Source organism: Chaetomium fimeti (assembly GCF_033439085.1).
Source record: "Chaetomium fimeti strain CBS 168.71 chromosome Unknown B0H64scaffold_4, whole genome shotgun sequence".
NCBI lineage: Eukaryota > Fungi > Ascomycota > Sordariomycetes > Sordariales > Chaetomiaceae > Chaetomium > Chaetomium fimeti.
The window spans coordinates 520,646-547,624 of NW_026944332.1; the positions used below are offsets into that span (position 1 = coordinate 520,646).

Here is a 26,979-nt window from a genome sequence, read left to right on the forward strand (position 1 = left end):
GTCGCGAACCCGATCTTTCAGCCGCATCAGCATGTTGGTTTCTTTCGTTGGCGGGTTGGGATTCAACAGAGGTGCCCTCCGTGGGACATGCGACCTGGCTCGGGCCATCATGGATGGAGATCTCGCGTGCTGTTTCTGTTTCATTGCATGTTTGCAATGCGACGCCCAAAAAGTGAATGGCGGACCACCGCCAAACCGAGTTCCAATGTTCAGCTTGGCAGGCGGGGATGCGGGGTACAACTCCACTGAAAGTTGGAGAAAACGGGTTCTGGATTCTGGAAGGGCGAGAAAGCAAACCATCAACGGAGATTCCCTCCGCGAAAGCGTCGCTCTCAGCCGGGAGTGTCTGGATGTGGCTACCTAGGTTGCGAGAAGAAAGGGAGCTTCCATTCCAGAAGAATTAGCAGGCACTCCATGGCCTGCCCCGAACAGGGACGATTTCAACCCGCGTTTTCCCGGAGAAAGCCCAGAAATTAAAGGGGTTAGGGTTTGCACTCCAGGTTCATGACATCATGATTTCTGCAACCGCCAGACTCGCATCGTCACGTCACAATCCGCCAACTTGTTGGCTGGCACGCCTTGAAATAGATGAATTGCCGTTGTATAATAAAAGCTACCAGGCATTGAGTTTCTGAGATTCCAGTATCGACTTTTAATAATTCCATTGACCCTTCGCCCACTGCGTTCCCTGACTTCCAGTTCATTTCGTCGTTTTGTCACCTTCGCATTTGCATCCGAAACCAATCGACGACAATGTTTACAGCCCGTTTCCCGTCGCGAGTAGCCCCCGCCGCCCGCAATGCCCGGGTCCTCCGAGCGCGGCAAACGCAGCGCCGCTTCCAATCCTCACAAGCCGGAGCGACCGGGCAATCCCACTTCGCATCGGGCGTCGTCGGCGGCGTCGTGGGCGCGGGGCTGCTTTACGGCATCTACCTGATGACGCCCACCGGCAAGATGGCCCGCAAGATCAATGCGGCAGCGAGGGAAACCGACAAAAAATATCAGGAGGCCGCGGCCACGATACGAGACAAGACGCCCACGACAGACGAGGCGGTCAACAAGCTCAAGCAGTTCTGCTACTCTTACGTCGCGTGGGTGCCCGGGGGCCGCCAGTATGTCGACACGGCATTCAATGACCTCGCCGCCATCCGCGAGAGCCACGGCGAGGAGGTGGACAAGATTGTCAGCGAGTCCTACCGCGAGTTTCAAGACATTGCGAGCACCGGGTTGAGTATCGAGTCGGCATCTAAGGCATACGACGCGATCGCCAACCTCGCCAAGAAGATTGCCAACCTCAGCGGCAGCGCGGCCGACCATATCCTCGAGCGTCACCCGCAGCTCAACGACAAGGTGGGCGGGCCGATCAAGCAGCTGAAGGAGATGGGCGCCCAGTACGGACCCGAAGCCAAGAGGTTGGCAGACCAGACATGGACCCAGGTCAACGACGTCATGTCGAGTGGGTTCTCGGCCGAGAACGTAGACAAGGTGCGCAAAATCGTGGAGGAGCGGACGCAGCAGATCCGCAAGATCGGCGACGGCCTCTGGGACAAGGGCCTGGAGCAAGCGCGGCCGTATCTCGACAAGAACCCGCGGCTCAAGGAGCTGGTCACGGGGAACCAAGACCTCCTCAAAAAGGAGAATGTGGCCGGTCTGTTTCAGCAGATCAAAGACCTCGGGGAGCGCGGCGACATGGGCAAGCTAGAAGACTATGTCAAGCAGACGGTCGATAAGGCCAAGGCCAAGGGCTCGGAGGCCACCGGCGGAGGCACAGGGTTTGCGGCATTAACTCAGTTGTTGGGCACGGCCTCAGACGATGCCGGTCGCAAGCTGCAGGACCACATCGGGGTGCTGAGCGAGGTCGCGAGCAAGCACTCCTCCGAGGGCAAGGAGCTGGTGGAGGAGACCAAGAACGAGCTGAGGAATTTGTTGGAGGAGAAAGCCAAGAAGGCACAAAAGATAGCAGACAGCGCCAAGAAGGAGGCCGAGTAGGTCAAGCTCGGCCGAGCAAGAGCCTTCATGGAATGGTTAATGTAGCGTTTGCACCGTGGCATGTTCGCATCGAATAAGCCCCAGACCAACCCTCATGTCTTCTCTCCCTACACTACCCACTCGCCCTAGAGGAATCAAAGCTCGACTCTAAACGTGGGCGTTACTCGTACCAAACCTAGAGTAATTACAGGTACGAAACGAAACTCATCTACCAACTACCTCAAAAGCTTGGTCCATAATTCTTTTTTTTCTTTTGTGTTTTTCTTTTTATCCTGTACTTTTAATTCATTTTCTATTGCCTGATTCTTTTTGCTCACAGTTTTCGGCCCGTGACGTAATTAACGATGATAAGACAGTCTCAACTGCCAAGTTCTGAGGCCGACCACAATTCCTTCCGTCACACACGCACCCATTGCGCCCATTGAGACTACCTAGGTAGGCAGGTAATTACCTGATCATGAACTCATCCCAGCTATAATATCATTCTAGTTGAATTGGGCTTCGCTCTCCTCCCCTCTTTGTCACTTTGGCGCCACGCAATCCCCGATTCCGATTCCCCGCCCCCACCTCGCGAAGTCAGTCACAACCACTCAACTCAGTCAACTTACCTAGTTAACTGTTACTCACTGACCATGGAACAACGGTATTTCACCATCGACCCGCCTCACCCAGCTACCATCGGCGATACCGACCAGTACCTCAAGGCCGCGCTTGAGGACATCGTCGCCAACTACCCCCCACGCAGCCGCTACCCACACGAAGCCCTCCATGGGTTGTGGAGCGGTCCCACGGGCATGGCCTACCTGCTGCTCCAGGTATCAGCCCACCGCCCGGACCTGACCATCGCCAGCCATCCGGCCATCCACTGGGCCCGCGGGTACATGGCCCCGGGCTCGCGCGGGCACAACCTCGGCCTCGGCTCGCACGGCTGCGGCATCGGCGACGAGAAGCTAGCCTACGAGGCCGTGACCTGCGCCGTGTTCGGGAGCCTGTCCGACGTGCGCCAGTTCGTCTCCTCCGTCGCCCAGCTCATGCCGGTCGAGGACTACCCGGACGAGATGCTCTACGGCCGCGCCGGCACACTGTACCTGCTCCGGCTGGTGCGCCGTTGGGTGGCCGGCAGCAACACCCTCGTCGACCCGGCCATCGCTGAAATTTCCAACACCATCCTCAACCGCGGCCCGCGCTGGAAGTGGCACGATCGTCACTACCTGGGCGCCGTCCACGGCGACATCGGCATCATCACCCAGCTAGTGCTGACGACGCCATCCCTAGCTCCCCAGGTGCAGCCCGCCGTCGAACGGCTGCTCGGCATGCAGCAGCACGACGGGAACTGGCCGAGCTCCGAGGAGAGCGGCTCGGGCGGGCGGTTGGTGCAGTTCTGCCACGGCGCCCCGGGTTTCGTCCTGTCCCTGGCTGCGCTGCGGCCGCACTTCCCGAACCTGCACCACCGCTTCGACGCTGCTGTCAGAAGGGCCAGGGAGTGCGTCCGGCTGCGGGGCATGCTCAAAAAGGAGCCGAGTTTGTGTCACGGGATATTCGGAAATGCCTTGTATGTGGTCTCCGAGAGCACGGGATTAAACCCCGCAAACACACTAACACCAGCAGGGCCCTGGCTCCCGGGCCGGAGCGCGACCGCTTCCTCGCCGTCGCCACGCCCGGGAGTGTTGCCGCCATCAAGCGCTCGGATCCTGCCGTCTTTGAACGCGCCGACTACGGCCGTTCCTGTTCTACCACTGCCAGCTACGCGCCCTCGGCCGCCTGGACGTGGCTAGTGTGCCAGGAGGAGGACGCTAAAATGCTCATCTACACTGATGTTTGAACAGGACGCAAATCAATAGACATGTTATAATTACCAAGAGCATAGCGTGGGCTGACGGCGCGTACGCACCGACCGAAGGGTGATCCTGAAGTTTGCATCCAAGGGGCCGAGACAACCGAGCGTTTTCTGTCAGGCTATGTCAAAGACTCAAAACCGCGGCTTGGGTTGCTATTGTAACTGATCTGGCTGCCATTGCTGCGACTACTTCCCCTTTTTCTTTTGACGCTGGTGAAAGATTGGGAGCTCGTGGGTAAAGTAAGTTATTCGAGAGACGAGGCAGATATCTCCTAGAACCCCGCGAATCTAATGTATCCGATTCCCAACTCTATCGACCCAGGCCAAGCTCCTTGATAAAAATATCGGCAGCCTTCTCACCAATTGCCAAGGCCGTGTTGTTCGTATTAGCAGCAACATTCCGCGGCACGATACTCATATCAGCAACCTTGAGGCCCTCAACTCCATAAACACCAAGATTCGCATCCACCACACCCTTCTCATCCCGCGGCCCCATCTTGCACGTACCGAGAGAGTGCCACGTTGTGCTAATGTTCTCCCGCAACCACTTCTCAATCACGGCATCGTCCTCGGCCGAGTACTCGATGGCCGGTGCGTCGGCGGGGAGCGGCCCATCCTCGAGACTGATGGTGGCGGCCTGCGAACCGGGCGCAAAGGGCGGGTGGCACGCGGCCACCTCGCCCCGGTAGCAGGGCATCCGCCGCATGATCTCGCGCTGCTTCTTGTAGGTCCACTGGTGCTTCTTAATGTCCAGCCCGCCGGCGTCGGCGAAGAAGCCCGTGTCGAAGTCGACCGCGTCGTCGAGCTGCGGCCCCGTGATGTGGACGTGCCCGCGCGAGAACGGGTAGACGGTGAAGACCGTCATGGTCAGCCCGGGGTCGCCGGGCTCGGCGCCCGGGTTGCCGGGGAACCCGGCAATCACCGTGAAGATGGCGGTGGGCTTCTCGGGGTGGTCCCTGAACTCCCGGTCCCATGCCTTCTGGAACTCGGGCCCGAGAGCGGCCACCTCGGCGTCGGTCGGCCGGGCCTTCCCCTGGACTTCTTGCGCGTTCCAGCCCAGCATCGGGTGCTGTTGTTTGATCAGTTCTTCCGCGCTCCCCATGCGCCCGTACGCCAGAGCGTCGAGCGTGTCGGCGGCGTCCAGGGAGTTGAGGTATGGGTAGAGAGCCAAGTGGTGGTCTTCGTAGCCGTTCCCGACACCCGGTGCCGCAGCTACTAGGGGGACGCCGGCGGCCTGCAAGATGGTTTGGTCACCGACGCCGGACCGTTCCAAGAGGGAGGGCGTGCCGCAGGCTCCGCACGATGCGACGACGAGTCTGCGGGCTTTGACGGTCTTGGTCTCGCCCGCGATGTTGCTGGCAAAGGTTGGGTTCGGCCTGTACTCGACGCCGACGGCTTTGTTGTTGTCGAACAGGATCCGCTTGACCTGCGATTGGACCAGCACGTGCAGATTGGGGTGCTTGCCGTCGCTCAGCAGAGGGTGGAGATAGCATGTTGCCGCGTCCTGTCGCTTGCCATCGGGGGAGATGTAGCGGTAGGCCCGCCCCACGGCATTCACGGTTTTCAGGTCCTGTATGTCCTCGGCTTCCGACCACCCCACCTTGGCTGCCGAGGCGATGAATTCCTCTTCGATTCTCTTTCGGTGGTATGTGCCACGGGATATATGGATCGGACCATCGTAGCCATGGACACCCTTGTCGTCCTTTCCATGGTATGTCTCGAGCTTCACAGGCTTTCAGTACCACAAGGCTCGTAGAAAGGAAAGGGGAAACTCACCTTCTTCAAGTAGGGCAGCATATCCGCGCCGGACCACCCGGGGACACCCCAGGAGTCAAAGTCGGACTTTTGCGCCCGGCTGTACGTCATGAAGTTGGTGGACGAGCCTCCCCCAAGGATGCCACCGGACGGCAAAATGAGCTCGCGGTCTGCTAGGGCGGCCGACTTGTTGGTCTTGTAGAAGAGGTTTGTTTTGCTCTCGGGCGCGAGACTGGACATAAAGTAGGCGGGGTGCGTGATGGTTGGAATGCCGGCATTGTTCTGGCCGCCTTCAATCATCAGGATCGACAGGTTCGGGTCCGCAGCCGCCAGACGCGAGGCAACAACGCAGGCAGTTGTGCCGCCTGAAAGTTAATGAGCCGTAGCGTGTTGATGGGGCATGTCGATACTTACCGCCGGCGATGATGACATCCACCTCCTGGATCTCATCGGGAAGGTTGGTGTAGAGGCCCATGATGAGAGTTTGAACCCAACCGGTTTGAAAAGAAATGAGGCTTCGTTGACACCGATGGGAGATTTTGGTACGAAGTGGCAAGGTGCCGGCCTTTATTCACAAAATTAAACGCTCAAAGCATCGATGATCGAAGGATGCCTTTCCCCGCGCCAACACGAACAGCAGAGAGCTGAGTTAAGTCAATGCGGGGCCTGCATGCCTTCCTGACAATGTTCACCAATGATGGGAATACCAAGCTCGTACTCTGCAGAGTGAGTATAACGTCAGCTTCACGTTACATCGTTGGTTCCTTGCAATAACATCTCTCGAGCCAACACACTTCCTCCATAGGTACCTATTCACGTATTCAATGTTTCCGGGCAGACTCCAACCGTTGCTCTGCTATAGGAACAGTATCCCTGCTTCAGAACGCAGCAGGTAAGGTGGTGGCCGGCCTTGCGTTACCGATATCGTTACAATTCCTTTTCGCGGTGGTAAGGACTGTACCTATTCCGCCAAAGCGCTAATTCAAAGGGCTTGGACTCAAGGTTGGTACCCAATAATCTTCTTTGGCCTCCCCTTGGCTCTTCTCCTGCAAAAAATAACCCCGACGATCAAGAGAAGCCTCTATATTGATTCGTCTATGTCGTCACGCCTTGGGCAAAGGCCGGACTCTCGGTCGGTGCCGTAGACGTCGACGAAACGTCGACTGTAAGGACGAAAAGAAAAGGCATCCAAAAGCCCGAGGAAACTGCATTCGCTCAATTTTACTTTTTATTTTACTCGATGTTTTTATTCTACGTCTTTTCTCCGCTCTCCTTCCCTTAACCTTTCTTGCTTTGTCATTTTCATTTGGAGTTCGGCTATTCTTTGTCAGAGGTGAGAGGGTGGCTGTCCATCTTCGTAAGCGTTCCTTTCTCTCGGCGCTCATCCCATTATTGTGGTTGGTCCATCAACGGCCAACCACCACAAGCCACGCCTCGTGATGCCTGTGTCCTCCCTTGGCGGCGGTGTCTAATTGTCGCCGGCCATGTTGCTTGAACGCCAACACCCCCCACGCCACGCTACCAAACCCACGCCATCACGACCCATACCCCCCATCCTGCGGCACCGGGTACCCATACCGTCCATCCCACTCCCCCCCCGCTTGAACCCCATGCCCCAGCTTCATCTGCGCCGGAGAACCCAACCTCTCCTGCGGCGCATGATACCCCGCGGTGTACGTCATGCCCTCGCCAGCCCCGAGGTGCTCCTCCACCGCCGCCGCCCGCCGATTCCGCCGCCACCGCAGCACGAAATACGCAATAGCGGCAATGACGGTGACAGCGACGACGCCAGAGCCGACGCCGATGCCGACGACGGCGCCCTTGGATAGCGCGGGGGCCGGGTCGTCGTCGACCTTGAAGCCCATGGCCCAGGCGAGGTTGACGACGGCCGAGGTGGGGAGGGTGGTGTCGGTCGGGTTGGCGGGCATGCCGACGGTGATGGGGGGCGGGGTGGCGCGGCCCGCGAGGGAGCTGAAGCAGGGGGTTTGGGAGGCGACTTGGCGGGTGAACTTGTAGTAACCGCTGCGGTGGTGATGAGTTAGGGGTTGTTTATTAAACGGAAAAGGCCGTGGATGGAAGGACATACTTGGGGCAGCACTGCCCTGAGACAGAGTAGTAGTCCTGCGGGCATCGGTCTAGACTGTCCTTGACGTTGCCCGCTGGCGCCGGGAACTCACCTGGCCGTATGGTGGCCGCGCGACTGTCGTCACCGCCGGAGCCGGGGCTATCCAGGGAGGCGTCGGTCGTGACGTTCCAGGGACAGCACTGTGGCCTGTCGCCGTTGCACCCGACAAAGGCAGCGTAGAGAACCATGTCGCCGCCATCCAGCAACGTGTATGAAGTAGATTGGCAGTCGCCTACAAGGAGCTCGGCGCCGTCGCGGAACATGGGGGTGGCAGTGGGGCGGGGCGGTTGAGAGATGGGCCCGGAGGGGATGATGGTGATGATGGTTCTGCGCTTGTTAGCGAGACTAGCGGGGGTAGCTCCTGGGGTGGCACATACTGGAGGTCAAGCTGGACGGAGGTCCTGGGCCACGTTAGTCTACCGACCTGGTAAGCCATTCCTAATGAAACTTACGGCTGAGGGAGCTGCGTCATGACGGAGCTCGGCGGTGTCGGGCATGACGACTGAAACCAGGAACGCTCGTAGGCATCCCAGTCCGGGACGCCCACAGCCCCGACACAGGTTGACGCAGCAATGGCTTCCGAGACACAGTCGAGGTACTGCATCCCATTGTTGCAGTTGCAGAAGGCCTGTTTGCTGCTAGAGAGGCAGCTACCATAATCGCCATTCGAGCTGCATGTTTGGAAGCCGTTGAACTTCTGCAATAGGCCATTAGCGATGTTTTGTCTGGCGAAGTAAGCTCCAGCTTACAGCACAATCGGATACACGGGCAGTCGTTGTGAGGGTGCTATTCTCGAACCGCCGGATGAACCGAGGGAATGGTCCCTGGGGGTTGAAGGCAGTCGAAACTGGTGTCGCTAAAGGTGCGATAGGCGCGCGGAAGAGAGTTGCTGCCATGGTGACTTTATGGATATCGTCGGTTTCTGCCCTCAGAAGAGAACCGGAGTAGATGAGCGGGGGACATCATGGCCTGGGCTGCTTGGGCAGGCATGGCTTTTGTTTGGCTTTTGTTTTGTCAATAGACATCGACTCTCCCCGCTCACTGGAGCAGTGGAGGCAGCCCGTGGCTAACTTAATGCAAGCCCCTTTCGGCACTGCCAGCTCAGCCATAGGTGCTAACTGCTTGAAAAACGAAAACGCGTGTAATGTTTCGGCGTGGCCAGAGCATTCTGGGCTGGCGTCGGCCGTCTCGTGCGGCTGAGGGAAGCCATTGTGGGGTGGGGTGGCTGATATATCGGCCTCCTGTTGGTCCCGGCAGTCTCCGTAGCCTTTCACGTTCCATGGATTCGGGACACTGAATGTGACGATAGGTAACTATGACGATTGGTTCTTCTCGGGAAGTTGTTGGCAAGTGCCATCAGTGTTGAGCGTTGTCGTGTGTTGGCTGGTCTGATATTGTCGATTGTCTACCTAGAGATTAACAGCTAGTGCCCAACCCACGCAGTTATTGCTGCCTGAAGCTGTCGCCTTTCACAACTGAGTCCAAATGAAGTTTGTTCGAACAGTCAGCTGGTCTCCGAGGGTGGCCGGAGGGGAATCCAGCTTTGTGGTTCTGGACAACAGTCGACCCCCCATGCATGGCGGTCGCGCTGCACTATTGTCTTGGCGGACGATGGCGTTGTTTTGTCCGGACGATTTAAAGTCTCAATAGCGCCGGCACGAGTGGCAGGTCCAGAAAAAAGACGCGGAAAATGGCATGCTTCAACTATCGTCCGCAGATGCCCAACATTGAACTGAGGTGGAGGGGATATTTGAGTTTCAATTCTTTTGCGCACTTCTGCGTCTTCATGGCCCCACCCAAGTTCTCGATGCACGGACTTCATAGGGCTGCATGCCAAGAGGGCCTGGGCCCTGGGTCGCCCCCACATGGTCCCCAGGCACCCTCACCATGACCGACGACATCAGTCTCGAACTCACATTCATCCCGGTATTCATTCAAAGACGAGACCAAGGCGAGAGGTAGTTCTGGACACGCTATTGTTAATAATATGAGCTTGGTTTATCGACGAATCTGTTTTGAAGGTCCCACTCTCAGATATCATTCTTTTCGGATGGATCGACTCGTAAATCTAGATGGCGGTTTAACGATTGTTCTCATCGGAGAAAAAGTCCCTCCGAGTTCCCTCTGAGATCTCCCTCATCCATCCAAGCGGGATTATGGTTTCCACATATTGAAGCTCTGGGGTGAGGTCAACCCTACCACTGTGTGTGGAGCGGGCTGAGGCACGGGGATCTGAGTGAGACCCGAGTACCGGGAGCACCGAACCCCAAGAACGATATAAGAAGGTTACGGTCTTCGCTCAACCACACCATTATGTATAGTTTAATCAACACAGAAGCAAACGCCCTGTCTAAAGCTACTACCCAGGAACCTCCCAACAGACTGCCCTACCTTCCTTGACCATGACACGCCTCGCCCTCCTCCTCGCGGCTGCCCTTCCCCTACTCCCACTCACCCTCGCCGAGATCCAATGGTGTGAATACTCAGCCCAGATCTGCGGCTATCAACTGATCGAGCAATACGGTAAGCAACCAGCCCTTCCCCCCCAGTACCCACCCCAGTACCCCATACCCCATACCCCAGACAGCATCCCACATTCCCATACGCATCCCCATATCCGTACCCCATACCCATCCCCGCACCCCATCCCCCACACACCCCATATCCACCCCCATCCACCCCACCCCACCCAAAAACCCACCCCACTCAAAACAACCACTCACCCCAACCAACCACCACCACACAGGCGCAACAGAACAAGACCTCGCAACCATCCTGCGCTCCTACAGCCAGCCAACCGACCCGTCCCACATCTACGACTCGGTCTACACCTGCTTCAAACAGAACAGCGTGGGCTGGGTGTCGTGGTGCGGCGGCCCCTACACGTGCGAGCCGACGGCCGGGTGGCCGCTGGCGCGGTGCAAGTGAGAAGTGGGACGTTTATATTGTCTGAGTGGTGGCGGGGTCTTCGTGGTGTTGGGAGGGGCGGGATGATCCGTGGGGTTCGACTACCTACCTGATGGGACGGTGTTGGGGCTCGGGTCGGGTTGAAATAAGGATGAAAAGATGGGTGGTGCAGAGCGGATCAGTTTCTACTGTACACAGTCAGGCATTCAGTTTTCTCCCAAAGATCACAAAGTTCAGAGAAACTCGAGGTCGGCCATAACCATACGTGTAGTTCTGTTGCTAGACATATCGTGGCATAATGAATAGAGGCTGATGATCCAAGCTTGCTCGCCTCCTAGGTTGATTATCCTTCCCGCCCCGTCCCAACTTCGGCTCCAGACTCTCCAAGTCTCGTCGTCTGTCGTCCCTTATACAACGTAACTCCCATAGCCAGCGGGCCCCGCAGAAACAATGTTGCGCAAGCAGGTCACCCGCTGATGATGTTTCCTGAACCGACACCTGGAACCTTGACCGAAGAAATAGCCAGGACCGTGAAAGAACCCGAAACCCATTAACTATGCATAACCGAAAACGAAACGCCTTTTCCCCTGTTGATGTCCCAACCCGTATGTGCTAGACTGCAAAACCGAAAACACAGACCGTAATACTGCAAAGAAGAAAAAGCCTAGACGCCGGAAGGACCCGAATAAGAAATATTTTACACCGCCGTTTTCATGCGTCGTCCCTGAAGGAGAGGCACCTGAAAGGCCCCCGAAAGACTGAGAATGAATGAGGAAGCATCAAGACCCGGAAGAGGTGGGTGATAACATGGAGACCGTGCTCCGGGGCGGATACAATCGTTTGTTGCCCCTGTGTCGTTTTACGAGTCACGTCTACGTTGACTCGTCGGTAGTGTGCGAGGTTTAGCCCCTAATCGCCGCCAACGCATAAGTTTCGGGCCCACGGAAGGAGAAGCGGTCATGCGGGTGCTGATATAGATATTCGTGCGGCGACGTACCGGCGAGATGGGCAAAATCCTGCGCGGTTGTCTGTGGACGGGCCGGGTTACCGGCAGTCTGTGCAGGCGATGGGCTCACCGTCTGCCCTAGACCGCGGTCGGTAGGCGAGGGCCCCATATCCCTCGGGCTCGACGACAGGTGGGAAAGGTATGGGTTTACGTCCTGCGGGTGTAGCGAATGGTGCTGCGAGCTACTATGCGAGTGGTGGTAGTTGCCCATCTGCACCGGGCTTCCATCGTAGCTTGCCGTGCTGCTATCGGAGGAGCCGGTTCGCGCCTGCGATGAAGGGGCTTTCGGCTTAGAACCGTACTGCAACGTCGAGTTAGCTTGATGCCTGTGGGGAAGCAGAGTGAAGCTTGCCTCCCATCTGTTCCTGGACGGTGGACGGGCGTAAAGCAAGGCGTGATCCGGGGAAACCTACGAAGCACCACTTGTGGATCATCTCGTCGTACGAGGTGGATGATATTCCGGCGCTCGGTGAGTCCGCAGGCGACGCCGCGGTTGCAGCACCTGTCGAGTCGAGTCTCGGGCCTGGCGCCCGTGTGGCCATGTTTTCGGTCCCCGTGTTCACGGCAATCGGCTTCTTGTTGGGCTTCATGTACAAACCGTCTGACTTTGTCGCGGTGCCGTTCTTGGCACTCTGGATGGCTCTGCTGAGGGAATTGCCAAAGTCGTACCGGAGGGCAAACTGGCCGCTGGGCCCCGACAGGCCCTTGGAAAGATTGTCGCTGGGGAGGTCGCCGGCGCTCTTAACGCCCTTGAGCCGGAGGCCTGTAGAGCCCGACTCCCCAAGATAGTCCTGGATCGACTTGTCAAAGTTGGGCTTTTGATTCCCGCCAAACTCGTCCGAAGCCAGAGATGCCTGCTTTGGCCTTTGCCCGGACCGACGATTGCTCTTGGGCAGCCCGCGGGAAGCAGCGCCGGCGAAACCCTTCTTTCCGTTCTGCGGGAGCATCTTCTTGCGGAAGTCGACCTGGAAGTTTGTGCCGTTGTTATTGTCCCAGTGCTCCTGCCCGTTCACCGTGTAGCGGATGCAGAAGTAGAGCGTTTTGGCTTCCAGGTTGGCCAGATCGGACAGCTTGATGGTGAAGTTGAACCTGTCCTGCGTGTACGGGGTGTCGATACCACGGACCTCGCAGACATACTCGGCCGCGATTTCCGACGTTGTCTTCCAGTAGTCGAGAGTGAACCGACAAGCTACCAGTTTCTGGAACGCCAGGTTGGCCACCGCGATCGACCCAATGAGCGACTTTTGATCATTCGACAGCCATACCCTCTCGAGGCGTACCGGCTGTGCCTTGCGTACCGGCGTCTCGACAGGGAAGTTGGTCATGATGATCTCCCACTCGAATGGAGGGGTTCGCCCGGTCGACCGTTCATCGCCTGAGAAGGGGTACTCGGTGTCGCTGTCATAGTTGTCGACGGGCGACGAGCCGGCGCTCACGGCGAGTGGTCGATCCACCTGGAGGAAATGTCGGACGTGTTCGAGATGCGAGTCAAAGTGAACCACCTTCGAGAACGTTGGAGTACCGGGCATGCTAGAGGGTCGCCTCCGGGATGCGGGGCGCAGGGCGGGCCTGACGAGTTCCCCCGACTTCTTGCGCACCATCTGGGGCTTCCGAAGCCCGTCCTCGTCGGAATCCTCCTCAGACCCCGTGACAGAACTAGCGGCGGACTTGCTGATGGAGATATGGGGCTCGGTGGCCGACCTCGTGTGTGTGAACCGGCGGGCCCCTCCAGCTCTGAGTTCCCCGAGCGACCCCGTGCTGAAGCTGTGATGCATACCCTCGGCTAACGCACTCGCTTGGGCCGGGAGGAGGAGCAAGTCCCCGGCGTCGGGTGCCTCCTGCCCGGCTGCGCCACTACTTGTTGGCAGGTGTGTCCTTTGCTGGGGTATTTGGCTAACCGCCTCGTGAAGCTCCTTGAGGTTCTCAATTTGCCGGCCGCGGACGTCAGGCGGGTCGTCGTCGTCACTAGCCGAGTCTGGGGGCGACATTATCGCGCCGTTGGGCATTCCGCGGGCGCCGGTCATGGGGGGCGGTGACTGCCGCACGCTGCTACTTGCCACCATGCTCTTCAGGTCTTCTGCTGTGGCTTCCGGTGACGGTTGACCCCCGCGAGGTTGTGTCGCCGACGGAGTGCGTCGATGCCTCGTGAGGTACGATGCCGAGCGGGGAAGGGTAGGCCGGGAACCGGAATTTTGTGGTTGATGGAATGATGGACGACGGCTTCCGTCAGGTGATGGGGGACCCGACGAAGCCGGCGAGCGCTGCGAGGGTGGTGTGTAAGGCATTTTTGACGCCCCGGTCTTCGCCTAAGCAAAGCCGACTCCACAGAGAGATGGGTTAAGAGAGGGAGTAGGACCAAGTGTTCCTAGTCTTTCTCAAGCCCAGGTCATGGATGGCAACGTAGATGCTCTGGTAATGATAAGTGGACGACTGTCGACCCCAATCTGTTAGCTTGAGACGCCAAAGTTTCCACGGCAGGAAGCAGAAAGCGCGAAGGATGTGTGTCGAAGTGAAGGCAGGGGGTGCGGGAAGGGAATTGGGCGGGAAGGTTCGGTGGTGTGGCCAACAATGGAACCGGATTGTGTCATCACTCAGAACTGTGGCCAACACCTACCTGTGGAAACGCCGACTTCAAGTCAGGATGGGACGAGAGCTAACTGGGCAATATTCCAGCAACAAGTTAAGCTCTCGCGGATCCTAGCAGCGAGCCCGAGTATCGGTTCGTGCAGAAGTCGCAGGTTGTCCTCGACTGGGTGCGACGAGGTTGCGGGAAAGGCGACAAGTTGGACTGGCCTTCTGTGTCGTTGGCCGTTGACAGGATCGACCGGGGAGGGTACTGGGTCCTGTTTCTAGTTCCGGCCGCGGTCGTTGGCCAATGCACCCAGGTCGGTCGCTGGAATGGCGGCCGAGGGGTGCGTGATCGAAGGCAACGGGGTCCGGCGAGCTTCGAGGTCGACGTCAGCGACGCTCTGGCTGGAGTCCTCGGGCCTTGACTGCGACCTGTCTGTCAGCAGCCTGTTCCTGGACGAGGCTAAAAAACCTCGATGGGCTTGTCGAGAGAAACAAAACACTGGGTGCTTTGGCGGCGAGAGAAGAACAAGTTGGAGCAACAGCGGCGGGGCTCAGCCGGTTTTGTATGGACGAGGGACGGGGCCGGGGAAGGGGGGTGGGGCGAATAATGGCAGGGAAAGTACCGTACTTTCTGGGGACAGCTTGGCTTCAAACGCTGTGGCGGGGACAAGCGAGTCAATCTGGGTTGATCAACAATTGTGTTTTAATGCGGCAGGGGAGAATAAAGGAGCGACACTTGTGTCCATCAGGGGGACCGTGGAAACAAGAGAACAAGAGGAAAGGAAGGAGGCAACGATAGAAATGGTGGAGGAGTCAGCATCGTTGGAAAGTTACCAAGGCAAGGGGGCGTGGTCGTAACAGATGAGCTGCTTCCTGCACCAAGCCGCACCATGCAAGGTTAGTGTGGTGGGCACTGTGCAGCATCCTCGCTCTTTTTTGGCGAGAGCGGGGCCGATGGCAAGGCGACAAGAGCCTGGCCAGAAAAGCCCCCCGCCAAACCAACCAGGCTGCGGTTCCTGCGCGCTGTGAGCGGCGCAACACCCCTGTTTGGGGGTACCCGTACGTTTATATACTGTGCGAGCGAGTCGCCAAAGCGAAATCCCAAGCCTCCAATGCTTCGATCCGATCGAACACCGATGCCGGCCGGCCCTGACGTTGGGGGTGGTAATCTCGACGGCAGCCAGGAGAAGTCGTTTTATCGCTCAATCATGACAGTAGATGACCGGAAGCGTGGGGAGAAACCGGGGCATAGTTGATCAACCTGCCCGGCGAAGCCGGAGCTCGCCATTCCAACGCCGATTGCAAGCACCGATGGCGAAAACAGGGGGCAACGAGTTGGTGGCGCCATGTTTTGAGGCTGGATCCGGCGAGACCCGCAACTCGACCTCTTCGGTTCCAAAACCAAGGTAAAAAGTGCCCAGACCTCGAAACAGGAGCCTGCCGAGCAGTCACTTGTCCGGCTTTGCTCGATACCATAGGAGTTTGTTTGGTTCAGCCATGGGCTCATCATCACTCAATGGTTATTTTGCACTGGGGTCGAGCAAAGCGGGAAAGTGACGACAAACTCTGCGATGTATTACTGTAATTACAGACAGCATCAATGACGTCGGCAGGTTGCACTTTCGTCCAACATCATCAGTTGAGGAAGCCCTGCGACAATAGAAGCGTAATCAGCGTATTTAGTTGGGGATAGGAATTGTAACGAGACATAAACACCAACATCAGAACGGACGTTTATACCAAGGCCCTTGCCCACATACAATTACGTTGCTGTCTGCCCCCAAGGCACATTGCACCACCGTTCTGTTAACCTCGATATGTCGCGTGAAATGTTCACTACGTCAAGTACCCGTTTTCTTTCACTACTTAGGATAACTAACTTTCAAGCCTACTCCCGACACATCAGTTGGTTGGAGGTTGCTTCTCTCTTCAATGTTACAAGCCTGGAAGTTTCAACTTGACCGTCACGGTCGTTTCAAAACGTACGACCCACAACTTTTCTCCCCAAGGAAAATATTTTTGGCCGAGCTTTCTTGGCAGGAAATCCCAGTTTTGTCGCATTGGTCACTCAGACCCTTGACAAATCCCAAGCACAATGTGCCGCCCCGCCCGTCTCATCTTTTGGACTGCTCTTGTTCGCGAAGGCAACTCGAAAGATTCATCGCCGGCGGCCGTTCGAGAACCGAATACTTTAAACGGCCGACGTTAGAGCGCCACGTCGATCTCCAAGTCCAAGCTTAACGGCCACAGGAAACTCCTTGCAACACCAAGCTCACCCCGCCCCAATGCTCCAGTTTCCCCTCACAGCCCGAGCCCGAATCCGGAGATGTGAAGGCGGTTTGGCCACTGGTCTGCAACGCCGCCGCCCTAAACTCGGAGGACGCTTGTTGACAAAGAGATCTCCGTGGTCCAGGAGACTGTGTAAGCGCATCTCCACCTCGTCGAGACGCCGGTACCGACAACCATGAAGCGCACGGCCGTGGTCCCCCGCGCGTCTGCCCATGAGCTTTCCACACCGGTCAGGACACAGGGTTAACCTGGTACAACTCAAAGCGAAGTCACCGCGTCTCCCTGGTGTTGCCAAAGGAGTCTCGGCCGCGAGTCCTGCACCGTTATCTCTGGGGGGACACTGATTTGTTGATGGGATTGGATGCCCAGAACCGGCGGCTCCTGGCGCGTTTCGGGTCCACAAGTGCCGCGAGCGTCCTGTGCCGGGGTCGGTCTGACTTGCATGGATCAAGACCCGGCCCCCTGGACCGTGCCATCGAACAAGCCGCCCCCATCAAAGCCAAGACACCCGAGCTGGAAATTTTTACACAAGGAGCTGGGGCAAACCGCCGAGTTTTGGCTCAGAAACCTCTTTCGCACGGACATCGTGGTGGGATTTCGCGAGCAAGCGTCCTCTTTCTTTGAGCCTCTTGCCTCCCTGGTGTCCTCTCCGCCCTGGCATTTACCCCTGTTTATGTCGGCGAGCAAACATGAAGCTCTTTTCGCATGGGCAAGAGGACATTCCAGACAGCGCAGACAAGGTTTTCTGTGTTTTTGCGATTCGCCCACTGTGGGGTGTTCGCCATGCTGACAAGGGCTTTGCGCAGCAAGAACCCCAGATTCAAGTCTGGAGTTTGCAGCGCGGGTCCCCGGTCTTCAACCAGTCCCCAGCCGCACGTCGATTCCAAGGAAATCGCACTGGGTTGGGGGAATATTTCCAAGTGGAGGAGGGGACTTCTCAGCTGGGCCTGTCTCTGTATTTTCGGCTTCCAACGCTCGTTTGATGGTTTCTGCAGAGCGGCACGGCAACGCATGACCATATCGCGGCGCAGGTCCGTTGGTTTCTCACTGACACTGGCGGATCGTTTCAGCCCTTTCAACCTCATCCGCCCAACAGCACATGACCACCACAGCCACTGCAGTGGGAGCGAGACCGTTTCATAGCTCCAAAGTATTCTCGGCCATGACATTGTGGCGTTGCGAAATTTTGAGAATGGTCTACACTAAACGAGATATCACCCCCACGAAACCAACCCGCGGGCGGTGGAAGAAAACCCTTGGGCCCGTCTCTTGGAGGAATACCGATACGAATCAAGAACCGGCGAAACCCTGTCTGGGTTATTTCCTCGCAGACAAAGAAACCCCACGCTCAGCCGCTGATGCCTGCCTTGTTGCGTGGGGCTCTCGGCTCGTCGCTTGGCCACGATGATCGAGGCGGCTGATACCTCTCCAGAATGTAACGGGGCACAAAATTCTCAGTCGCATTGCCGGTAACCAAGCAGTGCAAACTCTTCCCTTATCATGGCGGCAGTATCACCCAGACAATAAAACGAGCAGCGATTGCCCGCATGCGGAAGCAGAGATCTGCGTTTCCCAGGGCAGCATTCTTATCGCGCCATTGGCCAATCAGCCAGGCTTCTCTCCGGCTCTTCCACACGTGGGAATTCGTGTGCTTGTCAACGGCTGGCCCATGGACGGCCATGGATGGCGCTCTGACCGTGTCAGCTCGTTGCCAAGCACACTGTGCGTCGAGAACCCCCTTCACCCCCTTCCAGTGAGACACATGGGGACCACACATCGCCGGAATCCTGTCATCCAACGCTGCACGCCGCCTGGACGGAACCATCCATTCTTCGCTCACATCACCCCATACAGTAGCGCCGGACGCGCCCTTGATTACGCAATAGCATGCAGCCGTGGAGACGAAGCGCATTCAAGAAAGAAATAGTCCCTCGACCATGACGATGACGGCTTCCAAAACCAGAACTTGCATCATATTCAAGCCAAAAGCCGACATCTCCTGTGTAGTGTAAAGAAATCTTTGGCTCAACTCCCCGCTGACCATGCGCGTCAAGAGCGATAGCAATTGCAACACACTGGCGGTTGGCACCATGTTTTATTAAACCTCAATGGCAGATATTTCTGGCCGATGATGAATTTGTTCGATCGATCGCCTGCAGGTGGCCCCAACCAATCCGAGCTTCGCCCGTCGGAAGCGGTCCCATCGGACGTCGGAAGACGTCGCGCCAAGCAGGTCAACATGGCGGGCACGCCATGGATCACAGCAGGGGGCGATGCACGGGCGGGCGAAGGTCGCATCGGGAAAGCAGGCGTCCGGGCGTCTGCCCTGGCCCGGAGGCTCTTTTCCGCGGCCACGCAACACAGGCACAAGTCCACAACTGGCTCAGAGCAGCATGGCCCTGGGCAAGAGTTAAATCGCCGGTTCGAACTGGGGGGAGGGTGTTTGAGTTTGGGGGAGCGGGTAGGTAAACAAAGCACGGCATTCCCCAGGGATCACCGCCCACGGTGTTGCCAAAGCACAGAGGGTTGCTCCGCTGGCGTCGGGAGCGGCGGCAGCTTGTTCTTAACGAACTTGAACCACGAATGGAATGACCGGGAAGCGAGACATGGGGTTGTCAAAGTGGTGTGGGAATCTCACGATGCCGGTGATGCTATCTGCTATCTGAGGAGAACACGGTGCGTTTCTCCAACCGCTGACCTCCTTTGAGGTGCTTCGGCCGGCATGCAACAATATCCGGGATACGATAGTTGCAATGCATTGTCCTGCCCTCGGCAGCGACCTGCATCAATTTCTGACACCCCCGTCGTCTCCTGCCTCGATAGCGCGCGAGAAAGCCGATAGTAGTGCTATCACGGAGGTGCACATCCCCACTCGACCCAACCAAAAGTGACCATGGTGCGTCCCATTCTTGCGTTCCCTGCTCCGACTCCCCGCCGGCGAGGACGGAGGTGAGGCTGGGGTGTTCCGAGTCTCTGAACGAGAGCAAACCCGCAGAGCCAACCAACCCATCGGCGAGGATGAGAACGTAGTTGGAGAACCCCTCGGGTATGACTACGGCCATGTCAAGCATTGTTTCACCATAAACCTACATACGCAACAAGTACACTCCGGGTCGTGAACCCGGTCGGGCGGCTCGAGCGGCGAGAGTCCTGCCTGTCATGTTGCGGACCATCGCGACATCCTTCTCCGGTCTCATTTTCCCCTCTAGCATCATCTTTCCTCGCAGTATTACATACCGTCTCAACTTTATTAAAATTGACCCACAAGCCACTAAGAGTACGTACACAGCAAAGCATTTCGGTCCCGCGCGGTTGCGACTTTGAACTTTACTCTCCGGATGGGGCGGAGAACATGAGTCGATGCCGTCAACACGCCGTTATCGTGGCCAACCTTGGACTCCATCATCGCGAACTGCCCTGGTTTTAACTCCCGTGGCTTCCGTGGATGAAGACGTGGAACTAGGACATGCCCAGACGCGCCAGGCTCGCGTCCCATGCCATCTACGAATAGAGGAATGACGACTGTGACGACGCATGCAAAATCCGGCCTCCCTCACAAACTTTCTTGGCTCTGGGGTATGACGTCATTGACTACATTTTGTGATTGCATCACAACAAGATCTTTTGCTGCGCTCCGAATAACTAGCAGTACTTTGTAGCCCGTATATGCATGCCAAAAATTGCAAACAACCGTTCACCGTCCATGTCTGGACTCAACGGGAGTTTTCCACCTGAGCCGACTGGTTCGTGCGAATCGAGTTCGTCCACACCGTGTTTCCCACGCATGCTCGTTGACAAGCCCCCGTCGTCGAGAACCAATGATAAGAGCAACGCCTCATCTCTGTCTCGGACTTCTTTCAGTTCCAGGCGCAAGAAGAGGCTTGACTTTGTACCAATTGCCTACCGAGGGCTGTTTGAACTATCGAGGTGGTTGCGCGAAAGCAGCGACCGGGCCATGCTGTGGCCCCAGCGGCCGGGGTGGGGGACGCGGAGACCGGAGGGATCTGGACCGGTCGCGGTAATCTTTTGGTGATCTCCCGTGTGGGTCGTCGCAACTTGAAAAGTTTATCTCGCAATTGCTGAGTCACAATAACATCACCTCAAGCACCTCACCAAAAAGACTTTCTCCTTTTCTTCACAAAGCTATCCCACGCTCTTGGCTCAGCTGCGGCCATGCCGGGTGGCGCAAACCGTTCGACGGTTGGAACAGTCACAGCTGTGCGAGGGGCGTTCGGTCGCAGCAGCCACAGAACAGGTGATCTGCCCCCAATCAAGTGGTGGTGGTTGACCGCGGGGCACCTTGCGGGCGCGCAGTCCTAAACTCGGCATTGGCCAGTCTTCACGGTTCTCGCGGGTTGTGGTTCGGGGAATTTATTGACCAGGTTCCGATCGAACAATTGCTGGATCCAAGTGGTATTGGTGTTGCTGCTCACACGGCGGGGTGGTGGGGTGGTCAACAGTTGCATCATTCTCGACTTTCTGCCCCTCATCTTGGTGGGACAAGAGATTGGCTAATCGAACACGGAGTCCACGGCGCTGAAGCGGGATTGGCCGCCGCACACAACCAGTCGCACCGGAAACAGCGGTGAAGTTATTCTCATTTCCTCGTCACAATCCTTGCGGCGGTAGCTTCATCAAGTTCCAAGCTGCCAAGGTTAATTTTGACAGCTTTCTTCTCCCTTGCTTCACGCGGAGCCCCGCGGGATCGACAAGGGCCAGACCATCAAGTGCCCCCGCCGTCGCCTTGCTTTGCACCCACACCATCCCAGTGCGTCCCCTAGTATTCGTACGGGTGTGCGTGCTACTGCGAGCGCCGATATCGTCCGTCGCCTTCGGGTCCCAGTTCACGCAAGCTGCCGAAGTCCTCATGGAGTACGACGGGGCCGGGCCGGCTGTAGCACCGAGGTCACCACCCATCCACGGAATCGGGAACGTTTCTGCGGCTATCCGGCTCTCCTGGCGCGAATATTCGGAGCCGCTGCGCTGGGACGAACTACTGATTCCTCGGAAGTCATCTCGTTTAGGCAGGAAACTGAGATCGCGAGAATTTTACTTGTCGTCCGGCTTCCCGCAGGCCACCGTGGGAACTGCGTTCACATCCGAAGACCGTAGTGTCTCGTTCGGTTCTGCTCCCACCCAGTCACGAGTGCAAGGAACTACGAACCAGAGACCTAGAAGCCGCGCAACACCACGCAGTCGTCTCGTATCTGCCGCAATACATTCATCCCGAGGAGCGAGTGATTCCGGTTCGAGAAGGGATAGAGATCACACGAGCAGTCACGCCGTCGACTCATATGCTCCGGCTTCATGTCACGACGCGTGTCATGACGTTTGGCTTTCTTAGACTGGCAAAGGGCATTGGCCCTGACAGTGTCGCGGCTGTGGCCGCAGCACCGGTGAAGCACTTGAAGCGGCGGGTGATGGTGCGGTTATCTCGCCCATTGGCGTACCCCGCAAAGCGGCTGCTGTTGAGGCACGTTGCACAACGGATGACGAGCTACACTCTGCTTGCTGTTCGATGCCGAGCCCCGGCATTGGGTATCGAGCGTTTCCCCGCCCTCGGTTGAGCGCCGTCTGACAATGATGACCACAGTCGATGGAAACTGAAGTCCATCAAGATAAGGGTCAAACTCGAATCGCTCCGCGATATCGACATAGTCGTTGATCGGAGTGCCCCACCACCGTTGTCCCCGATAAGGTGGTGCACCCCTCGTCGGCGGATGAAACTGCAGCGCGTCCGTCTCGCACACCGCGCTAGTCGCCGCGTTCTCCCCGCATCGCCCCGTTCACATGGAAAACGAACTCCGCGGACCTCTGCGTTCACGGCCAAGGTCTGTTTTAGGTTCTGCATTGCGTCCGTCCTGCTCGTGCACACACCATCGATAACCTGGGCATTGCCAGAGCCGCGACCCCGCCTCCTCAGTGGGGGGCGTCAAACTGCACAGCTGAGTGGTTCAAACGAGAGCGCCTGGCCGAGAGCTCTGGGATGCGTTTCCTGGGATCCCTCGACAGGGAGGAAGGCCGCATCCTGATTTGTCGAGATTTAGGCCCGCTGCATCGCAAGCCAAGCACTCCAACAGAATCGCTCATGTCGCAGCAAGCGCATGCGGTAAGCGCAGGAGAAACGGTTGAACTCGGACGCCACAAGGCGCCCACGCGAGGAGGGGTTGATTGGTGCCCCTCGATTAAAATTCTTTTTCTTCGCCTACCGGTGGGTGTTTCGGGCAAGGTGCCGTCCCGCGGGCGAGGTGGCGATTTGGCGCAAAAACAGAGATTTCATGATGGGAAACAATACGAGCCGGGAATTGCGTGCGGATTCTGCGGAATCACAAAGATAGCAGCGCTAGTGCGCGTCCGTCAGAATCCGCCTGCGACCTTGCCATTGCTGATGGATCCCGGCATGGCATGTTGCAAGCGGCGGACGACTTGCAGCTCTGTCGCGATCTGGACCCGCGCGCGGTTGACCCCCCCCCCCCTCGCTCAGCCCTGGGCTGGTGCCGAAGAGCCGGACATTGGCCAAGCGGCATGGCAAAATCGATTACTCACACGCCCAGCCGCCACAGTATTGGTCATTGGCGTTTTTAAACATCTTGCTTGGCTATGATGAGCTGATTTTGACATGATCTAATATGCACAGCAGTGGGTTCGTCAGGGCTGGCCACAGGCGGAGCTCGAGTTCGAGGAGATCTCTCAGGGGGTGACGCGGGGCTGAGGTCAGGGGCTGGCCACAGAGATGAGGGAATGGCCCATGTCGAGAACAGGAGGGGGTTTCGGTGGTGGCAACGATTCGTCAATGGCTCACTCTTGACAAGCATGACAAGCCACCTCCGGCTCCGGGCCCGATAGCGGGAGCACAAACCTCGACCAGGTCGGCACGGTCCTTATCGGATCGGATAGCATTGCCTTTCGCGGCCACCAAGTCGTCCTCTCATCTCATTATCTGCGACGATCAACACCGTTTCGCTATCGCGACATTCCCACCTTGCCTCCTTACCCGTCTTCCGCCACAATCACGGCATGGAGGGGTAGCAATCAAGCGTGCTGGTTGCGTGTCCTGTGTAATTTCACATGCGCATTCTGCAAACATCCTTCCGAGAACAGCCTTGCCTCGAGCAGAGTGCTGTGCTTTAACGAACCTGCATGCCCAATGCAGCTCGAGATGGATTTTGCAAAACTATCCGATGGCCGATCCTTGCCATCCGAAATGCGATACCTACATGAGACGAGCCCTGCAACGCAACCACACCTCTCCCGGTCGGCCATGGACGAGACCGCACTCAACGGCCTTGGCCGTGCAGTAGCGCTGCAGGCCCTCTGCTTGCGTAAGCTGCCCGCTCGGCCAATCGAGACGTCGAGGGAGGGAACGGGCGGGTGTCACTCGGGGTGGTTGCAAGATTGCTGTGCAGCTTGTGTGTGTTTCCTGTCTCGCATGTCTTAGTCGTTATCCACCACCCGCACCATGTCCGACATTGAACTGCCCCTTCTGTAGCCACTAACCGTTCGCTCGGTCGTGCCCCATGTTGCCTGCCTGCGGCTAGAATTGCTTGCCGCATGCAACTCGGCTGTCGTGGTGGATCTGTGGCTCACCGGTGGGCTTTCAGGGTGGGATGGGCGGCATGTCGTACATTGCTGTCTGCAGCCGGTGAAGTGCAGTGTCAACGTCGCCCACCTTGGGTGCAAGAAGGTGTGTGTACTACCCGGCCGTTGGTGGTTGCGCCCCCGGCGTCGCACGGCGGAGATGACGAGCAGCTTCTCGAATTCCCGTCGTTCTTTCGGACACAGGAATTCGCCATCTAGTTCCTTGCCTATTGGTGATAGGATAGGGGGCTTCAGTGTCCTCGGGGTAAACCTGTCAAACGGATCGTCTCGGCCGCCGTTTCGGGTGGCCACCGGCCGGGAACCGCGGGCGGATGTTGTGGTGTGTTCTCGGTGTGCGATACAGAAAATAGCCCCCTTTTTTCGTTTCCTCAACACACCCTCGCGCCGCAGCCGCCGCGCACCCCTCCTCCACCGCGGGGCGTTAACGGTTTACCCAGTCGATAGCGCGGCTTTAGTTTGGCCACTGCGAGCCTGCAATCTAGGACTCCGCTCGGGGATTCTACACATCATATCTCAAAAATGAGGAGAGCGAGTCCTCCCGGCGGAGGAGTATCCAAACACCCCGAACTGCGTTTGTTGACTGCTGTATACTATTGGGTCCGGAAGGTGAAGGACAGCCCCTTAGCCCGACCGGCGTTTGCCCGGGCGGCACCTCACCCACACCGGGAACCAGCTCCGGCGGCGGGGAACCAGCCGATCATATCCGCCGGTCTTGTCGACTGGTTTCGATGCAGTGGCGCCAGGACCTTTCGGGTCTGCAATGCAGCAGAGTCGAGAGTCGTGAGGAGAGTATGACGAGTGCCACCAACCAAGATCCAGGGGTTTAAGGACCAGGCATGATACGAACCAACGCCCAGACTATCGGGATCTACGATGCCTCCACAGCTGCACTTACACCTTTGCATTTACACCTTCCCCCGGTGAGCAGAACGATCCCACCTTGCCGCTCAGTGGAGGTGTTTGATCCGAGCTCCAGGACGCGACCGTTGAAGCCGTGTTACCCCTCTAATGATGATAGCCGAGCCGCCCATTCTCCCCCGTTGTGGGCAGCCGCATGAACTAATGCGCACCGTGACTCTCTTGGAAATCACGGGGCCAGGCTTCTCCGCGTTTACCCTGATGACTGCCTCGATAGCGGGGGCTTATGCAAAACGGTGACCCAGCCAATGGGGGATATTTAACGATCCCTCGGCTTGCTCGTGTAACGGGATGGATGGTGTGAGAGAGGTCGGGACCAACCTCGAGTCGAGCCAGTTGGCGGGACGGCGCGGTTAACGATTTGGGTGGGCAACACAAGGACTGACCGGTGGATTGAGTCTTAATACCCATCATTAGGGGCCGTCTGGGTCGTCCTCGGGTATGGTTGCCGCCGCGGCATTATCCCCTCAAGGGTGGTGGCCGAAACAAGGACATCGATCCTCGGAGAGAATGAATGGGAGGCCAGTACCTACCGGCAGGCCCTTTTCTGATATCAAAATGGCATGATATTGACCGAGACACTTTGTAATGGGGTTCAGTGGAACTCGCCTAACGATTTGATATTATTTCACACCCTCGCGACTACACCGGTGTTGTTTCTGACCATCTGTCCCTACTCTCGCCCCTCTCACCTGTCTCGCCATCATCACTTTGCTCGTCTACACGGGCATGTGCCAGCGTCTTCCCTGGGCACTGTGCAGATGGGTAGAGTTACGGAGCATTGGTGTCTACCTCGCCGCCGCCAACACCACCTGCTTGTCTGGGCGTAGAGGTGGAGAGAGGTAACCCCCGACCCTTCATGCCGAGGCCGAACGGTAGATGCGAGGCACCTGTGTGGCACACCGGGAGGGGTGGGTGTGTGCCTACTACTGTGTGTGTCCTTAATCGAATCAAGATTGAGTGCTTAGGTAGCCGGGATGAGGGGGCCAATATTGTGACAACTCAATGCTCTGGCAACTACGCGAACGTTGGGAACAAGCCTACAGTTGACTGGTAGTATCAAGACAGAATACATCTATACATTTACCTTTGTAATCAAAGTGATACAGCAAATAGTGGTCAACCAAGCCTCGAACGTGACGAGACAACCGCCTTCTCTTGCTGGGATATCTAACCTAACGCCGCTAGGCCAGCAGTTAACCCAACGCGGAATGTCTTGTGAAGGCAACTTGTCAAGATGTGGAGCTGAATGGGCCATACTGGGGCGAATCCCGTATCTCGCAGCCGTCACGTTGTGTTAAAGGCTAGGTATCAAGCGCCACTGGAAGGCAACGTAGCCAACAGCTCAAGAACATATTCTCCATCCTCAGTCCATTACCCTCGGTCCCTCCATTGCCGGTCCAGATCATGCAGCCGGTGTAGCGTACCCGATAGTTATAGCACCGGTCAGGGCATCGCCTCGGACCGATGTACGGCAATGGAACCAAACAATGTACGAGACCCCAGGGCGCATCCTGCCTCCCGAGTACGCTCCCAGTAGAAGTCGTGAGCCTCTACCACTATCTATCGGCCGTTACAACCCTCATTCTTTCCGAAATTACAGTCGTTCACATAGTTGCTGCAAAGGACTCTGCAGAGCATGGTGAACGGCATGAGAACACTGCTCATTCCATATTACTTTCGGCATATAACCACCACCCAACATCATTCCCTCATCACCAACCGCCCCTAATAACCCGTAACATCGACCCGTGTATACAACCATCATCATAGTGCAACCACCCCAACTCCACAAAACTTAAACTTCGCCTCCGCTGCAACCCCCGGCGATCGCATCCCCTCTTGCCCAACCCTGCATGCACCCCCTTGCCACCGCAGTGTGTGTCCGGAGATACACTTGGCGGCCGGTCCAGCCCCTTTCAGGGCTTTGGCGCCCCTTTCCGCGTCATATGCTTGTCGGGGTTCTTGATCTTCAGGGTTCTT

General features: G+C 57.4%; 8 protein-coding genes across 8 annotated transcripts; 3 read left to right on the forward strand and 5 right to left on the reverse strand.

Annotated features, from left to right (window-relative positions):
- The first annotated feature begins 527 nt into the window (after positions 1-527).
- B0H64DRAFT_142681 (uncharacterized protein) lies at positions 528-2,370 on the forward strand. The gene is made up of 2 exons (XM_062798300.1): positions 528-2,179; positions 2,309-2,370. The coding sequence occupies exon 1, from the start codon at positions 754-756 to the stop codon at positions 1,987-1,989; it is 1,236 nt and encodes a 411-aa protein (XP_062658755.1). The 5' UTR covers positions 528-753; the 3' UTR covers positions 1,990-2,179; positions 2,309-2,370.
- B0H64DRAFT_142589 (uncharacterized protein) lies at positions 2,279-3,974 on the forward strand. Its single transcript, XM_062798297.1, has 3 exons — positions 2,279-2,424; positions 2,479-3,541; positions 3,598-3,974. Exons 2-3 carry the CDS (start codon positions 2,622-2,624, stop codon positions 3,809-3,811), a joined length of 1,134 nt encoding a protein of 377 aa, XP_062658756.1. The 5' UTR covers positions 2,279-2,424; positions 2,479-2,621; the 3' UTR covers positions 3,812-3,974.
- On the reverse strand, positions 3,951-6,307 carry B0H64DRAFT_142598 (GMC oxidoreductase-domain-containing protein). Its single transcript, XM_062798298.1, has 3 exons — positions 5,996-6,307; positions 5,603-5,946; positions 3,951-5,549 (listed from the first exon to the last, which is right to left on the reverse strand). The coding sequence occupies exons 1-3, from the start codon at positions 6,054-6,056 to the stop codon at positions 4,137-4,139; spliced, it is 1,818 nt and encodes a 605-aa protein (XP_062658757.1). The 5' UTR covers positions 6,057-6,307; the 3' UTR covers positions 3,951-4,136.
- An 809-nt stretch (positions 6,308-7,116) lies between these two features.
- Positions 7,117-8,409, reverse strand: B0H64DRAFT_321318 (uncharacterized protein; the record flags this gene model as incomplete). The annotated part of the gene is given in 4 exon segments (XM_062800504.1): positions 7,117-7,603; positions 7,668-8,038; positions 8,053-8,107; positions 8,159-8,409. Coding segments are annotated over 4 exon segments (1,164 nt in total), but the record flags the coding sequence as incomplete, so codon positions are not given.
- A 1,221-nt stretch (positions 8,410-9,630) lies between these two features.
- Positions 9,631-10,634, forward strand: B0H64DRAFT_474247 (uncharacterized protein; the record flags this gene model as incomplete). The annotated part of the gene is made up of 2 exons (XM_062808039.1): positions 9,631-10,229; positions 10,453-10,634. Exons 1-2 carry the CDS (start codon positions 10,109-10,111, stop codon positions 10,632-10,634), a joined length of 303 nt encoding a protein of 100 aa, XP_062658759.1. The 5' UTR covers positions 9,631-10,108.
- Positions 10,635-11,172: 538 nt separating this feature from the next.
- On the reverse strand, positions 11,173-14,302 carry B0H64DRAFT_142830 (putative phosphatase regulatory subunit-domain-containing protein). Its single transcript, XM_062798302.1, has 4 exons — positions 14,234-14,302; positions 12,033-14,049; positions 11,611-11,920; positions 11,173-11,522 (listed from the first exon to the last, which is right to left on the reverse strand). The coding sequence occupies exons 2-4, from the start codon at positions 13,902-13,904 to the stop codon at positions 11,473-11,475; spliced, it is 2,232 nt and encodes a 743-aa protein (XP_062658760.1). The 5' UTR covers positions 13,905-14,049; positions 14,234-14,302; the 3' UTR covers positions 11,173-11,472.
- A 2,619-nt stretch (positions 14,303-16,921) lies between these two features.
- On the reverse strand, positions 16,922-17,812 carry B0H64DRAFT_142764 (uncharacterized protein). The gene has a single exon (XM_062798301.1). It carries the CDS (start codon positions 17,646-17,648, stop codon positions 17,151-17,153), a length of 498 nt encoding a protein of 165 aa, XP_062658761.1. The 5' UTR covers positions 17,649-17,812; the 3' UTR covers positions 16,922-17,150.
- A 1,318-nt stretch (positions 17,813-19,130) lies between these two features.
- On the reverse strand, positions 19,131-19,819 carry B0H64DRAFT_459142 (uncharacterized protein; the record flags this gene model as incomplete). Its single annotated transcript, XM_062807432.1, has 1 exon — positions 19,131-19,819. Exon 1 carries the CDS (start codon positions 19,548-19,550, stop codon positions 19,131-19,133), a length of 420 nt encoding a protein of 139 aa, XP_062658762.1. The 5' UTR covers positions 19,551-19,819.
- Between the last annotated feature and the right edge of the window lie 7,160 nt (positions 19,820-26,979).

Excerpts from the sequence above, each read along its gene's own strand:
- B0H64DRAFT_142589 (XM_062798297.1), top strand. The coding sequence starts at position 2,622 with ATGGAACAACGGTATTTCACCATCGACCCGCCTCACCCAGCTACCATC. Across the intron at positions 3,542-3,597 it reads GGGATATTCGGAAATGCCTT|GGCCCTGGCTCCCGGGCCGG; the intron begins GTATGTGGTCTC and ends TAACACCAGCAG.
- B0H64DRAFT_142764 (XM_062798301.1), bottom strand. The coding sequence starts at position 17,648 with ATGTCATGGCCGAGAATACTTTGGAGCTATGAAACGGTCTCGCTCCCA.
- B0H64DRAFT_142681 (XM_062798300.1), top strand. The coding sequence starts at position 754 with ATGTTTACAGCCCGTTTCCCGTCGCGAGTAGCCCCCGCCGCCCGCAAT.
- B0H64DRAFT_142830 (XM_062798302.1), bottom strand. The coding sequence starts at position 13,904 with ATGCCTTACACACCACCCTCGCAGCGCTCGCCGGCTTCGTCGGGTCCC. Across the intron at positions 11,921-12,032 it reads TGATCCACAAGTGGTGCTTC|TACGGTTCTAAGCCGAAAGC; the intron begins GTAGGTTTCCCC and ends TCGACGTTGCAG. Across the intron at positions 11,523-11,610 it reads GGATTTTGCCCATCTCGCCG|GGGCTAAACCTCGCACACTA; the intron begins GTACGTCGCCGC and ends GGCGGCGATTAG.
- B0H64DRAFT_142598 (XM_062798298.1), bottom strand. The coding sequence starts at position 6,056 with ATGGGCCTCTACACCAACCTTCCCGATGAGATCCAGGAGGTGGATGTC. Across the intron at positions 5,947-5,995 it reads GGATGTCATCATCGCCGGCG|GCGGCACAACTGCCTGCGTT; the intron begins GTAAGTATCGAC and ends ATTAACTTTCAG. Across the intron at positions 5,550-5,602 it reads TGCTGCCCTACTTGAAGAAG|CTCGAGACATACCATGGAAA; the intron begins GTGAGTTTCCCC and ends AAGCCTGTGAAG.